This window comes from Lutra lutra, chromosome 5, assembly GCF_902655055.1.
Source record: "Lutra lutra chromosome 5, mLutLut1.2, whole genome shotgun sequence".
Taxonomy (NCBI): Eukaryota; Metazoa; Chordata; class Mammalia; order Carnivora; family Mustelidae; genus Lutra; species Lutra lutra.
In genome coordinates this window covers 34,991,104-35,004,730 of record NC_062282.1, presented here as the reverse complement: position 1 = coordinate 35,004,730, position 13,627 = coordinate 34,991,104, and the positions used below count along the sequence as shown (strand labels likewise).

Below are 13,627 nucleotides of genomic sequence, written 5' to 3'. Positions count from 1 at the left end.
CTCTCTCTCTCAAATAAATAAATAAAATCTTAAAAAAAAAAAAGACACCAAGATGAAATGGATTTACCACAAAATTCTATAATGATTCTAAAGAAGTTTTAGCATTATTTACTGGAATTATTCAATAGTATGTAATTGGATGGGGGAAATTCCTAACTTCCTGACCTATAAGGCATCCAATTAGACAAGCTCAAGAAAAACTTTCTGCTTTAACAAGGTCATAGTATATTTAACAATATAGGAGCAAAGACATTAAAAATACAAATTACAGAATATATTTATCCAAACCAAAACGAATATCTCATGAACAAGCACTAACAAGACAAGGAGAATTTTTAACGTAATGCAATACTATACACTGATTCAATGGAAAGTACAGCATGTAAAGATATTCTGAACTACAGCATCTATACATAAAGAAATGTCATTATTAATAGTACACAATTTTGCACTGAGCACTGTTGTTTACCCAGCACCCACTTTGTTTGTCCTCTGGTCACTACTCTGATTTCCATTTTCTCCACGCAGTCTAGGAACTTGACCCCAGAAACCACTCCAGATGCAGGCTGGTTGGCCTAAGAGTAATCTCATCACCTTATTAGTGACCAGTTCAGAAATCCAGATGTAAGCCAATGGGTATCTCATTGCCCTGTCTCCGTGAACTGGCTCAGAGATGGTCACTAACCCAATGAAGGCCAATAAGAACACGGGAAGGTTTGCTCGGGGCTTCTGAAAAAGAAGTTTCCTTCCTCTTCATGAGGGAACCATCGGAACTGACCTGTCTTGTCCTGTGGACATTGTGTTGGGCATGGCAGAGGGCTCCACCCGCTGCTGCCTTCCAGCACTGAGGACAGGGCCAACTCACAGAGCAGGGCAAGGCAAGAGAACACAGGAGCACAGTGAAAGCCCCCTGATGTCAGCACACCTACCCACACTTCTGACTGGACTTCCTCTGCATACATGACCCAAGAAATATCCTTTCTGTTTAAGGCAGAATGTGCAGGAATTTCTGCTTCTGACAGCCAAAGTCATCATAATCAATACATACCAAAGGCTCTTTTGGAATTTCAAAATCACAGATGGGGGTTAAAGCTTTGGCTCTTAAGCTATAAAAATGCCTACAGAGAAGGACAAAAGGGTTTTTATACACTTACGTATACCTATGAGAAAAACAGATAATTATGTAATTGACCGGAAATGGCAAGAAACTGCAGAGTATGTGATCCTTGGGTCTTTCATCTACTTGGTCTGATTTAGCCAGCCTCATGGTGCATGGAGCAACATACTGATTCAACCCCTCCTTCTATGTTATCACTGGCTAAGCTATAGACAGCTATGTTCGCGAACAGAGATTCTAACCCAAGCTTAAAGAGCCAAGCAGAGTATTTAACATGTGAGTTCTATCCATAAAAGTAGAGACAAGTTTTCTCTGCACAATTAATTATTTGTATAAGGAACAGAGAGAAAGCCAGGCCAGCAAAACCTTGGCTTTTACAAATCGAATGCCGTGAGATATTTCTAAATGTAATACTTACGAAATATGATTAGTCAACAGCATATTTTAGCAAATTAGAGAAATCCCGAAAGATCTGTTGAACGAAAAAAACTAAAAACAAGCTTTTACCTAATTATTAAAGGACACATTCATAAAAAATTTTTTAAGGATTATCTTAATAATCCACCTCTCATAGAGGCAAAATTCTGTATAAATGAAAATCAAAATTTGTCAAGATTTTACCATGGCTCCATAAGCAGTAGGAATTCTTAAAAAAACAGTCTACCATATTTAAATTATAGCGTGAAAGTATAATATTCTTTTTTTTTAAAGATTGTATTTATTTATTTGTCAGAGAGAAAGAGCACAAGTAGGGGAGCAGCAGGCAGAGGGAGAAGCAGGCTCCCCGCTGAGCAAGGAGCCTGATGGGGCACTCGATCCCAGGACCCCGGGATCATGACCTGAGCCAAAGGCAGATGCTCAACCGACTGCACCACCCAGGCACCCCAGAAACATATAAGGTATACATTCTCAAACATATACATTCTATATTCTTGTATAAATTACAACATTCTTTGTGTTCCTTCCAACACATGCTTAGATGTACCTTTGCTACCAAAATGCCTTAAAAACTGAAGCAATGAATATTTATGACACATTCTGATTTTACTAGTTTTATAAAATAATTAAAAGATTTTTAAAAGATTTTTTTTAAAGATTTTTATTTATTTGACAGACAGATCACAAGTAGGCAGAGAGGCAGGCAGAGAGAGAGGAGGAGGAGGCAGGCTCCCCGCTGAGCAGAGAGCCCGATGAGGCGCTCGATCCCAGGACCCTGAGATCATGACCTGAGCCGAAGGCAGAGGCTTTAACCACTGAGCCACCCAGGCGCCCCAAAAGATTATTTTTAAAAATAGAAATAATACTGCTTATTTCCCATGTTATTCAGCTTAGGTCAGGATGAGATTAACTGACAAAAGAGCCTTAATGAAATGCATAGCTTTGGAAAATGCAGTTTTTCAGGGAATGTCTTAGACATTCCACAGAGTCTTTGAGACTGTCTGGACTTCCTATTAAAAAAGTCAAGGGGTGCCTGGGTGGCTCAGTTGGTTAGGTATGAATCTTGATTATGGTTCAGATCATGATCTCAGCGTCACGAGACTGAGCCCCAAGTTGGACTCCGCACCCAGCGAGGAGTCTGCTTGATATTCTCATTCCCTCTTCCTTTGCCCCTCCCCCAGCTTATGCAGGCGTGCATGGGCTCGTTCTCTCTCTCTCTCAAATAAATAAATAAATAAAATCTTAAAAAAAGAAAAAAGGTAAGTTTTCAGTCCTGAGTACCATTTGTAAGACCAGGCATCACCAATGGCAGAAAAGAGAACAACGCTACTGCTCTCTATGCCAGGCCCTACATGGGATTGTTTTCTTCATCTACTCATGAAAGAGATCTATGGGATAAAAATTTTACCCCATTTTCAGAGATGAAGACTTGGAGGTTCAGAGAGACACATCAGCCAGCTATCAGGCAGTGGACCTAGCATCTGAATCTACTCTATCGGGCTCTAAATCCAAGATCGATCCCCTGTGAATGCATTAAACATGAGCAGATAAAACTACAAAGTGAGAAAAAGGAAAAAGCTATTAGCTGCTCACCAAAATCCATGTTTGTTTTGGGCTGAACTGTGTCCCCAGAAAATTCCTATGTTGGAGCCCTGACCCCTAGTACCTTAAAATAGGACTGTATTTGGAGCGAAGGCTTTTAGAGAGATGATTAAGTTAAAATGAAGCAATTAGGCTGGGCCCTAATCCAGTCTGATGGATATCCTTAAAATAAGAGAAAATGTGGATACGAAAAGAGGCCAAGACCATGTGAGGACACAGCAAGAACAGAACCATCTACAAGCCAGAGAGGACTCAGAAGAAACCAGACCTGCCTATGCCTTGACCTGGAACTGCCAACCTCCAGATTGTGAGAAAATAAACACCTTGTTTAAACTGGGATTTTCTTAGCAAAATTAGCTACTAATTAGCTAACTAATTAGCAGACTAATACAATGTTCTGTTATTCCTGCACACACAGCAAAGCAACAATTCCCAGCATCTCTTAACAGTTAGGTTTGGCCATATGACTAAGCCTTCCGAAGAAACATGAGCAGGAGTGATAGGTGGCATTTCTAGGCATCCTATGCACATTCTTCTATGTCCCCATCCCTTCCGGCTGACTGGAAGAAAGACCGTGCCTAGAGTGCCCTTCAGTGCCTCATAATGATGACGACAGCTACACTGTCCTACCTGAATCCCCAGACAACCACGTGAAGGAGAGTTGCCCACCAGTGTGTCAACCGCCCATTCCTGTTAACTGAGCAAGGAGTAAATTTCCGTAATGTCTGAGCTTTTGCCTTGCTTTCTTTTCTTAGAGCAGCTAGACCACCCCAACATGGAGGCACAAGAAAGTATAGGGAGAGTGGAAAGAAGGAAAATACTGAAAGGCACGTGGAGGGCCACACTAGCTGCTCGCAGTAACTCCATCCGGCATTCTTCCCCAGAGATGGCCTCGGCCTCCCAATCCTTTTCAACTCAGGGACTGCCAGGGATGGGAACACGATGCTTCCAATCTTGCAACACACTTTTGGAGAAATAACAGACCAAACCAGAATATAATTCTATGCCGTAAATTTTCCTAGCAGACCATTTGTTAAATTTGGCCCAATCACTCACTAAGTGTGCTCAAACACACTCTCAGAAGTCACGACTGATAAATGGTAATGAACACTCCCCCATCTTGGCATCTTCCTCCTGATGACAAGTTGCCCTGTTTGTGCTGAAAGCTACCAAGAGGTGTATAGACAGCCTGTGGTTACCAACCCTTGATGTTGCAACACTTAAGTCTTTCTCTCTGTCCTTCAAAACTCTCAAAACAAATGAAAATTCGTAGAAGTAATATTACAAAATTCCATACAGCCATATGATAAATTTAAGGGAGGGAAGGAGGACCCATTAATTAGATCAGTCAGTAAAACACAATAAATAATTTAAAAAAGAAAGTTAGAAATGACTGATCTCTATAGTTTTGTACTGTGAGATCCTCTTGCTTACAGAGAAGGAAAAGACTAGTCTCTCTAAACAATAGACATGGACTCTGGTCCAAAACTCCGTAGAGGCATGAAAACAATATTATCTTGGTGGTTTTCACAAATGGGAGAATATATCACTGTATCAATTATTCTCTTGCCTAAACATAAGTTTGAACATTACTGTGAAAAAGTATTCTTGTGTGCCATATTTCTACTCTTCAGGATAGACAGATTTCAAAAAGACAAGTAATGTCAGATGGAGAACCAATGCTGATTTTCCAGGCAATGGCAAAATATCTCTAGTTTGCTGTCCTATGCATATAGCCTTTGCATGTCGGGGAAAACAGCCCCTCCCAATTCTCCAGAGTCATGTAGAATTATCACAAGTATCCTGTATAGGGTATATTCTACAGACCTTACCTAGTATAGATAAAAAGTATCATAATCTGTATTGTGCCTAAAAAGATGTCCCAGCATATATGACCTATGGTATTATAATTTATAATCAAGCAATGAATATCTTCCTTCCTGACCAATAAACACTTTCTAACTCCTAGACAGACCTCCTACTACTTCCCAGTTCTATCTCCTGAGAGACCTACCTAACCACCTCAAATTACAAATTTGGCAAGTATTCTGGTTTTGGAAAATTTAAGAAAGCTAGGTTCCCAATCTTAAGTTGGCCTTTGCAGCATTCTTACCCAAAAGTTGAGCCAAGAGAGTGTTCTTTCTCTCATTCCATGGACAGCACTGAAAAATAAGAGACTGTAACAACGAAGACCTCAGGATGGCACCCAGAACAAGAGAGATGCTGAAAAATCTCGAGTCTCAAAAAGTTTAGCAGAAAAGATTATGAGCACAACCTGAACATGGCCAGAGGGACTTACTTTTTAATAGTAGCCCCAAAGGACAAAGGGAAGTTGGGGAGTCTTCCCGTATGTGCAGAGCACCACAAAACGGGACTGTCAGCCCTGTCCTGAAGCTACCTACATTAAGTGACACTAGAGCCTTTAACCCTTCACCCACCCCAATCTAGGGAGTCCAGATGATGGCATAAGTATGTGGTACAAAATGGCAGCATAATAATTAGCAACTTTCAGAGATATTTCATTCCACATACGATCTACACAAACACAATGTAATTGTTCTTTCAAGCCCGCAGACTGAGTGCACTGTGGAGGATCAAAAATTTGCTGGGACGCCTGGGTGGCTCAGTTGGTTAAGCGGCTGCCTTCGGCTCGGATCATGATCCCAGCGTCCTGGGATCGAGTCCCGCATTGGGCTCCTTGCTTGGCGGGGAGCCTGCTTCTCCTTCTGCCTCTGCTGCCACTCTGCCTGCCTGTGCTCGCTCTCGCTCTCTCTCTCTCTGACAAATAAATAAATAAATAAAATCTTTAAAAAAAAAAAATTTGCCAGCTCCATAAGGTTGCTACCCGAAGCTAGCTAACTGCCCATGCCCCCCTCTTAGTGTCCTTATCCAAATCCGGTCCTGTGTGCAGCCTTCCAAGCACCTGTGTCCAAGCAAGTGAGCTTGGCCAACTTCTGACGTTTGACTTAATCCCCTTTGGATCCACTCAAGGAAACTTGAGAACAGCTTCTGTTCCGAGAAGTCTTTCAGGAGCTCGACACACATCAGGTGACCCATGCAGAGACCCAGGACATAAACCAGTCAAGGTACAATGCCAAGGACAGTTTTTCAAAGGGTATTTGTGCTTTTATAAAGTCTTTTCATCTTTTTGTTGAAATGCTCACACTTTTGGGTCTCAGTCCCCCAGGGATAAGAAAGATCTTTAGAAAAATCATCTTCCTCCTCATAATATTCCCACCAACTTTTCTCTTTTATTTTGGCTTTCAAAAAAAATTGTAGGGTTGGGGTGCTTGGGTGGCTCAGTGGGTTAAAGCCTCTGCCTTCGGCTCAGGGATTGAGCCCCACGTCGGGCTCTCTGCTCAGCGGGGAGCCTGCTTCCCTTCCTCTCTCTGCCTGCCTCTCTGCCTACTTGTGATCTCTCTCTCTCTGTCAAATAAATAAATAAAATCTTTAAAAAAAAAAAAAATGTAGGGACGCCTGAGTGGCTCAGTGGGTTAAGCCTCTGCCTCTGCTCAGGTTATGATCTCCGGGTCCTGGGATCAAGCCCCCGCATCAAGTTCTGTGCTCAGTGGGGGGCCTGTTTCCCCCTCCCCCTCTGCCTGCCTCTCTGCCTACTTGTAATCTCTCTCTCTCTCTGAGTCAAATAAATAAATAAAATCTTTTAAAAAAGGAAAAAAAAAGATAACAGAAGACTAGCCCTCTAGTCAGGCACTTCATCAAACTTGAACATGCTCTGAACAGATCACTGCTTCAGAAAAGACGGAAGACAGTAGAGGCTCAGTGCAACAGATTAACAAAACGTCTTTAACAAATCCTCTTTAAGACTATTACACGATTTGACCTTTTACTAAAGTACACTTACTATAAAGTCCTTATTTAAAAAATAAGTATTATTGGAGGGAGTAGGCCCTAAAAAGAGTATGTGTTTTATACAAGAAGTCTTGAGTTGTATTGCTTACTTTAGACTTTATCCCCAATAATAATTCCATATACTATGTCCAAATTATCTTATGTCCAAAAAGAGCATGACTTGACTAAAACCAGTTTCCTGTCCGAAATCATTTACTCCATGAGGAAATGTTTTAGCACCCTCTACTGGCCATTTGTTGTACCTAGTCAGCTCATAACCTCTCTGGAACATGCAGCTAACTTCCAAAGGTCAGATGGGGGCTACAGCAAAGGCCACCCCATCCCTCCTTCAAAGTCACCTGTGCAACAGCTGGGCCACAAGCCACTGCCACAAAAGGAAAGGACAAAATCCTTCAGCGCTCTCCTGCCACTGCTTGTTCATGAGTCAGTGAACTTCACCAATACCGCCATGAGCCCCTGGCTGGCCTGATCTGCGTCCACCTCCAGTAACTGACCCACCTCATTTCTAGACTCACAGATTCTTCTATGGGTTAACCCTGTGTCACTAGCCCATGCCATCTGCTTCCCCTAGCCAGCTCTGGTGGGCTGTGGGTGTCTGGAGAGACCAGCTCGCCTATCTGTTATCATCTGGGTAAACAGGACAGAAAGAAGAGCTTGGGGGACACATTTTCCCCTACAAGCTCACAGATGTGGTGTCACTCAAGTTCCTACCCTTGCATATACATTATTCAGCTGGGGAGTTGTGGGAAGATGCCAGAAGAGAACTTCTCCTCTCCCATGACCTCATGACAAAGCAACTTCTAATTTTCCACTGTCCCCTAGAGAAAGCAAGCGTCCTTTAGAAGATTCTAACACAAGTAACCATTAACTCTCTAAGCTCTCATTATCTGGCCCACTTCCTTTCAGAAAGGAAAACAGTAGAGTTAGCATGGTGGTCATTATTCAATATCAGAAGGAAAGGGAGAAGAGGAGGGGTGGAGTATTTCTTCAAAGCCAAAATCTTGCTAGATCAAGCTATTGTTTACTGATTAATAACTGCTTACTAAACCAGTAAGGTTTAATCAATCATCTATTGAGTGAAAAATATTCTTTAAAGAGGATGTGGTAAAGGATTGAAAAGTAATTCCTGCCATCAAAGAGCTTGCAATTTGGTTGCAAAGACCAAACATGCCAAAGGAAATGATTTTAAAAGTGATAAAGTGTGTCACATCCTTTAGTAAAAAACATATACCAGAATTTCCAAAAACATGCACACACACACCAAGTCCCCTTCTCTCTCTCTCTCTAGTGTATGGAAAAATGATTAAAATATTAATAATGGTCATCTCTGCTGCAACTTCTGGTCTGTACTTTTTTTCTTCATATTTTTCAGTACTGTTTGGATGTCCTACAATAAGAATGTAGTATCTTAACAAAGGGAACAGAAATAAATTAAAAAACCAATTCATCAAGGGTATCAACAAATGAAATTGCTTACAAATATAATACGATATACAGAATATGACTATGAACACAGTTACATAAAAATATATAGAAAAAAAATGGATGCCACTATTAATGATCATCTTTATCCAGGTGCTACGGATTTTTGTCCATTCTGGCTTTCACGTGCTTTCTCATTTTCTAGAAAGTAAATCAATCTTTACTTAAAGAAATTCCAATGTTAAACAACTTTCACTGTCCTTTTGAAATACCACTAGTCAAAGTGCTCTGCTGATAAGTGTGAGCTTAAGGACGTACCTGGAATCAGCGCTGTGCTGATGAGAATGTCCACCTCCTTGCACTGTTGGGCAAAGAGTTTCATTTCAGCTTCGATGAACTCTTTGGACATCTCTTTCGCATATCCTCCTTGCCCCTCACCAGATTCCTTCAAGTCCACCTCCAAGGGCTCAGCACCAAGAGACTTGAACTGCTCCAAAGCTGCAGCTCTGGTGATTATTGAAGGGAAAGCGGTGGTTATTTTAGGCCCTTAACAGAAATCAAGATCAGCTTTTACTACACATTTTGGGGGGATTTTTGAGGTTTTAAGTTTTTACTTATTTAAATTCCAGTTAGTTAACATACAGTGTAATATTAGTTTCAGGTATACAATATAGTGAGGCAACACTTCCATACATCACCCAGTGCCCATCACAACAGGTGCACGCCTTAATCCCCACCACCTGTCTCACCCATCCCCCCCTACCTCCCCTCTGGTAACCAGTTTGCTCTCTACAGTTAAGAGTCTGTTACTTGGGGGCGCCTGGGTGGCTCAGTGGGTTAAGCCGCTGCCTTCAGCTCAGGTCATGATCCCAGGTCCTGGGTTCGAGCCCCGCATCGGGCTCTCTGCTCAGCAGGGAGCCTGCTTCCTCCTCTCTCTCTGCCTGCCTCTCTGCTTACTTGTGATTTCTCTCTGTCAAATAAATAAATAAAATCTTTAAAAAAAAAAAAAGAGTCTGTTACTTGGTTTGCCTCTTTTTTTTTTCTTTTGTTTTGTTCCTTAAATTCCACATATGAGTGAAATCATTGTTTTTTGTCTTTCTCTGACTTATTTCACTTAGCATTAGGCTCTCTAGCTCTATCCATGTCATTGCAAATGGCAAGATTTCATTACTTTTTATGGCTGAACAAAATTCCATTGTGTGTGTGTGAGTGTGAGAGAGAGAGAGAGAGAGAGTGTATGTGTGTATACCACATCTTCCTTATCACTCATTAGTCAATGGGCACTTGGGCTGCTTTCATAATTTGGCTATTATTATATTGCTATAAACATTGGGGTGCATGTATCACTTTGAATTAGTATTTTTGAAAAAAAAAAAAAAAAGAACTAGTATTTTTGTATTCTCTGGGTAAATACTCAGTAGTGTAATTGCCAGATTGTAGAGTAGCTCTATTTTCAACCTTTTTTTTTTTTAAGATTTTATTTATTTATTTGACAGACAGATCACAAGTACGCAGAGAGGCAAGCAGAGAGAAAGGAAGGGAAGCAGGCTCCCCTCTGAGCAGAGAGCCTGATGTGGGGCTCGATCCCAGGACCCTGGGATCATGACCCGAGCCGAAGGCAGCGGCTTTAACCCACTGAGCCACCCAGGCGCCCCTATTTTCAACCTTTTGAGGAACCTCCATATTGTTTTCCAGAGTGGCTGTACCCGTTTGCATTCCCACCAACAGTGAGAATGGGTTCCTCTTTCTCCACATCCTCACCAACACATGATGTTTCTTGCGTTATTCATTTTAGCCATTCTGACACATGTGAGGTGATCTCTCATTGTAGTTTTGATTTGTATTTCCCTGATGATCAGTGATGTTGAACATCTTTTCATGTGTCTGTTGGCCATCTGTATGGAAAAATGTCTATTCATGTTTTCTGTCCGTTTTCTAATTGGATTGTTTGTTTTTGGCGTGTTGAGTTTTAAGAAGAGCAAACTGTATATATGCAAAATTGGACATTTTCTTTTGATATCTCTGACTGGACTATTTCAGTTATTTCCAAAAGTATGTGCCACTTCTACAAAAATTAATTTTTCCTGGAAAAATTAAAACTATAGGGAATTCCAACTTCTAGTTACTTCAGTCACAAAAGGAATTTTACTACTGATAACTCCAAGAATCACTTCTGATTCATGGGGCCCCACTGTCAATGATGATGTGAACTCTGACCTACATTAAGATTTGACTTTGGGGCGCCTGGGTGGCTCAGCGGGTTAAGCCGCTATCTTCGGCTCAGGTCATGATCTCAGGGTCCTGGGATCGAGCCCCGCATCGGGCTCTCTGCTCAGCGGAGAGCCTGCTTCCTCCTCTCTCTCTGCCTGCCTCTCTGCCTGCTTGTGATCTCTCTCTGTCAAATAAATAAATAAAAAATCTAAAAAAAAAAAAAAAATTTGACTTCATTCAAATCACTCAAGTTGAGATCTTCATTTATAAATGTTCTGAATTAGGGGGACTTCTCCCTCATGAATGACTCTTAGAAGCATTTTAACAAAGTGATTTTTTGTCCCTAGTCCTCATTAAATTGTGTTTGAAAAAAGCAACCTATAAAAGGTGTAAAGAGCCAATACATTTAAAATTACACAAAAATACATTCAGTTTTTTTTTAAAAAATAAACACTAGGGGCAGCGGGGTGGCTTAGGTCATGATCTCCAGGTCCTGGGATTGAGCACCACATCAGGTTCCCTGCTCAGCCGGGCGTCTGCTTCTCCCTCTCCCTCTGCCCTCCCCCTACTTGTGGGCTCTCTCTCTCTCTCTCTCTCTCTCTCTCGCAAGTGAACCATAGATCTTAAAAATAAAAATAAAAATAAATAAATAATAAACACTAGCCATGCACTGTGTACTGGTTGGAAATCCAGAGTCAGCAAAGATCTCAGTCACGCTGGATGGTGTGTTTGACTTGTCAACACCCATCCCACTATAGTGAGTCCCAAACATCCCTGATGACAATGATTATTTCAGGGGATTGTTAAAAATTCAAATTCGTAGGCCTCTTCCCAGACCCACTGAATTACAATCTCCCCCAGAGAGGACAGAAGCTTATTTTTAGCAAGAGCTTCGGGTAATTCTGGCCACCAGGGAACTTGAGGAAACTGTGGTCTGAGCCTCCCAGTCCCCAGCAACCATTGGGGTCAGAGAGAACAGACCCAATGGGTAGGACATGATTGAGCAAGAGGTCCTCACCTTTCTGCGGGCTTGAACAAGGAAACTTCAAGCCCAGATCGCCTGCGGAAGCCAACTCGTGACTCAGGGAAATGAGCCAAAGCTGAAGAAAACAGAAAGGACAAAAAGAACCTGGTCCTGGAGGGCACCAATGTGCTGCTGACGCGAGTGTGAAAAAGGGAGCCCTTCCCATGAACTTTCATTTAGAAGGGCTAACACATTTTCTCAGAGTTTCAGCCAGTTTGAGTTGTTTTCTATTCCTTACAGCCAAAGGTATACTACTGTTTACCAAGTTTTAGAAATGTCTACTATTTTTAATGAAATAAGATAAATTTAAAATGACATAAAAAAATAAAATGACATATATGTGTAAGTGATCACAATTTTGATCAAAACGTATCTACATAAATATCTGTAAGAAATGATGCCCAAAAATCATTAGCAATTTTATCTAGCTGAGAGAATTATAAAAGGCATTTTTCTCTTCCTCCTTACGGTTTCTCTGTATTTTTTAAAAATGAACATGCATAATCGGAACAATAAATGCTTTTTTATAATTTTTTTAGGATATTTTTTATTTATTTGTCAGAGAGAAAGTGCTCGCGTGAGGAGGGGGAGCAGCAGGCAGAGGGAGAAGCAGGACGCAGGACTCGATCCCAAGACCGTGGGATTAACTGACTGAGCCACCCAGGCATCTCCTATTTTGGAATCTCTGCCTTCAAAATAATTATCATTTAAAACTATTATAATATATCAAAATATAAGACATGAATTTTTTTTTTAAGATTTTTTTTTTTATTTATTTGTCAGAGAGAGAGTGAGAGAGAGCGAGCACAGGCAGACAGAATGGCAGGCAGAGGCAGAGGGAGAAGCAGGCTCCCCGCCAAGCAAGGAGCCCGATGTGGGACTTGATCCCAGGACACTGGGATCATGACCTGAGCCGAAGGCAGCTGCTTAACCAACTGAGCCACCCAGGCGTCCCAAGACATGAATATTTTTGACCCCAGAATTCCCCTTCTAGGAATTTACCCTAAGGAAATAATGCAATCTCTCAAAATACATATGTTCTGACACAGAAAATACATGCAGTATTGTTTATACATAGTAAAAATGTCCATTTATAGGGAACTAATTAAGTAGGTCACTGTACTTCCACATAGTGGAATCCTATGCAGCCATTAAATATATTTGTAGGTAAGTAAAGATCTTCATGATCTACTGTTAAGCAAAAAAAAAAAAAAAAAAGCCAGTTAACTAGTACTATCAGTAAAATTATATTTTAAATTAACATGTAGAAAAGGGAACATATACAAAGATGTTAATAGTTCTTTCCAGGGAATAGGCTATTTTCACTTTTTGTATTTTTTTTATATTTTTCTGAATTGGAGAAATAAGCATGTATTATGTTTTTGATAAGAAATAAAACTGAATGTTATAAAATTGATTATATCTCTTTATAATATGTAAAACAGAGCTATTTATCTCTACATCATAGAGTTCTGTAAAGAACAAAATAAAGCATATAGCACAACGCCTGAGAGAGTAAGCATTAGAACAGGTGTCCAAAAACCTGCCAATTGTTTTTTGGGTTTTTGTTTTTAAGATTTTATTTATTTACTTGAGAGAGAGAGATCAAAAGTAGGCAGAGAGGCGGGGGGGGGGGGGGGGGGCCAGGCTCCCTGCTGAGCAGAGAGCTTGATGTGGGGTTGCATCCCAGGACCCTGAGATCACGACCTGAGCCAAAGGCAGAGGCTTTAACCCCTGAGCCACCCAGGCACCCCTGCCAATTGTTTTTGTAAATAAAACTTTATTGGAACACACACACATACACACACACACACACACACACAGAAATATAAAAAAGTAAAGCTATTATTTTCTAAACTTCTCAATGTAGGCATTCAGTAGGATGCTCACTATAGTTACGAGGGGAATCTCCTAGGTATTGTTTGAAAAAATTTTTAAATCAC

At 40.9% G+C, this 13,627-nt stretch overlaps 1 protein-coding gene across 7 annotated transcripts in view; it reads right to left on the bottom strand.

Annotated features, from left to right (window-relative positions):
* NNT (nicotinamide nucleotide transhydrogenase) overlaps window positions 1–13,627 on the bottom strand; it is a 99,527-nt gene that overhangs the window by 59,178 nt on the left and 26,722 nt on the right. For all 7 annotated transcript variants that reach the window (XM_047729626.1, XM_047729623.1, XM_047729621.1 and 4 more), the window contains exon 7: window positions 8,768–8,955. In XM_047729626.1, the coding sequence (XP_047585582.1) occupies window positions 8,768–8,955 (188 nt within the window). The remainder of the gene's footprint in view (window positions 1–8,767; window positions 8,956–13,627) is intronic.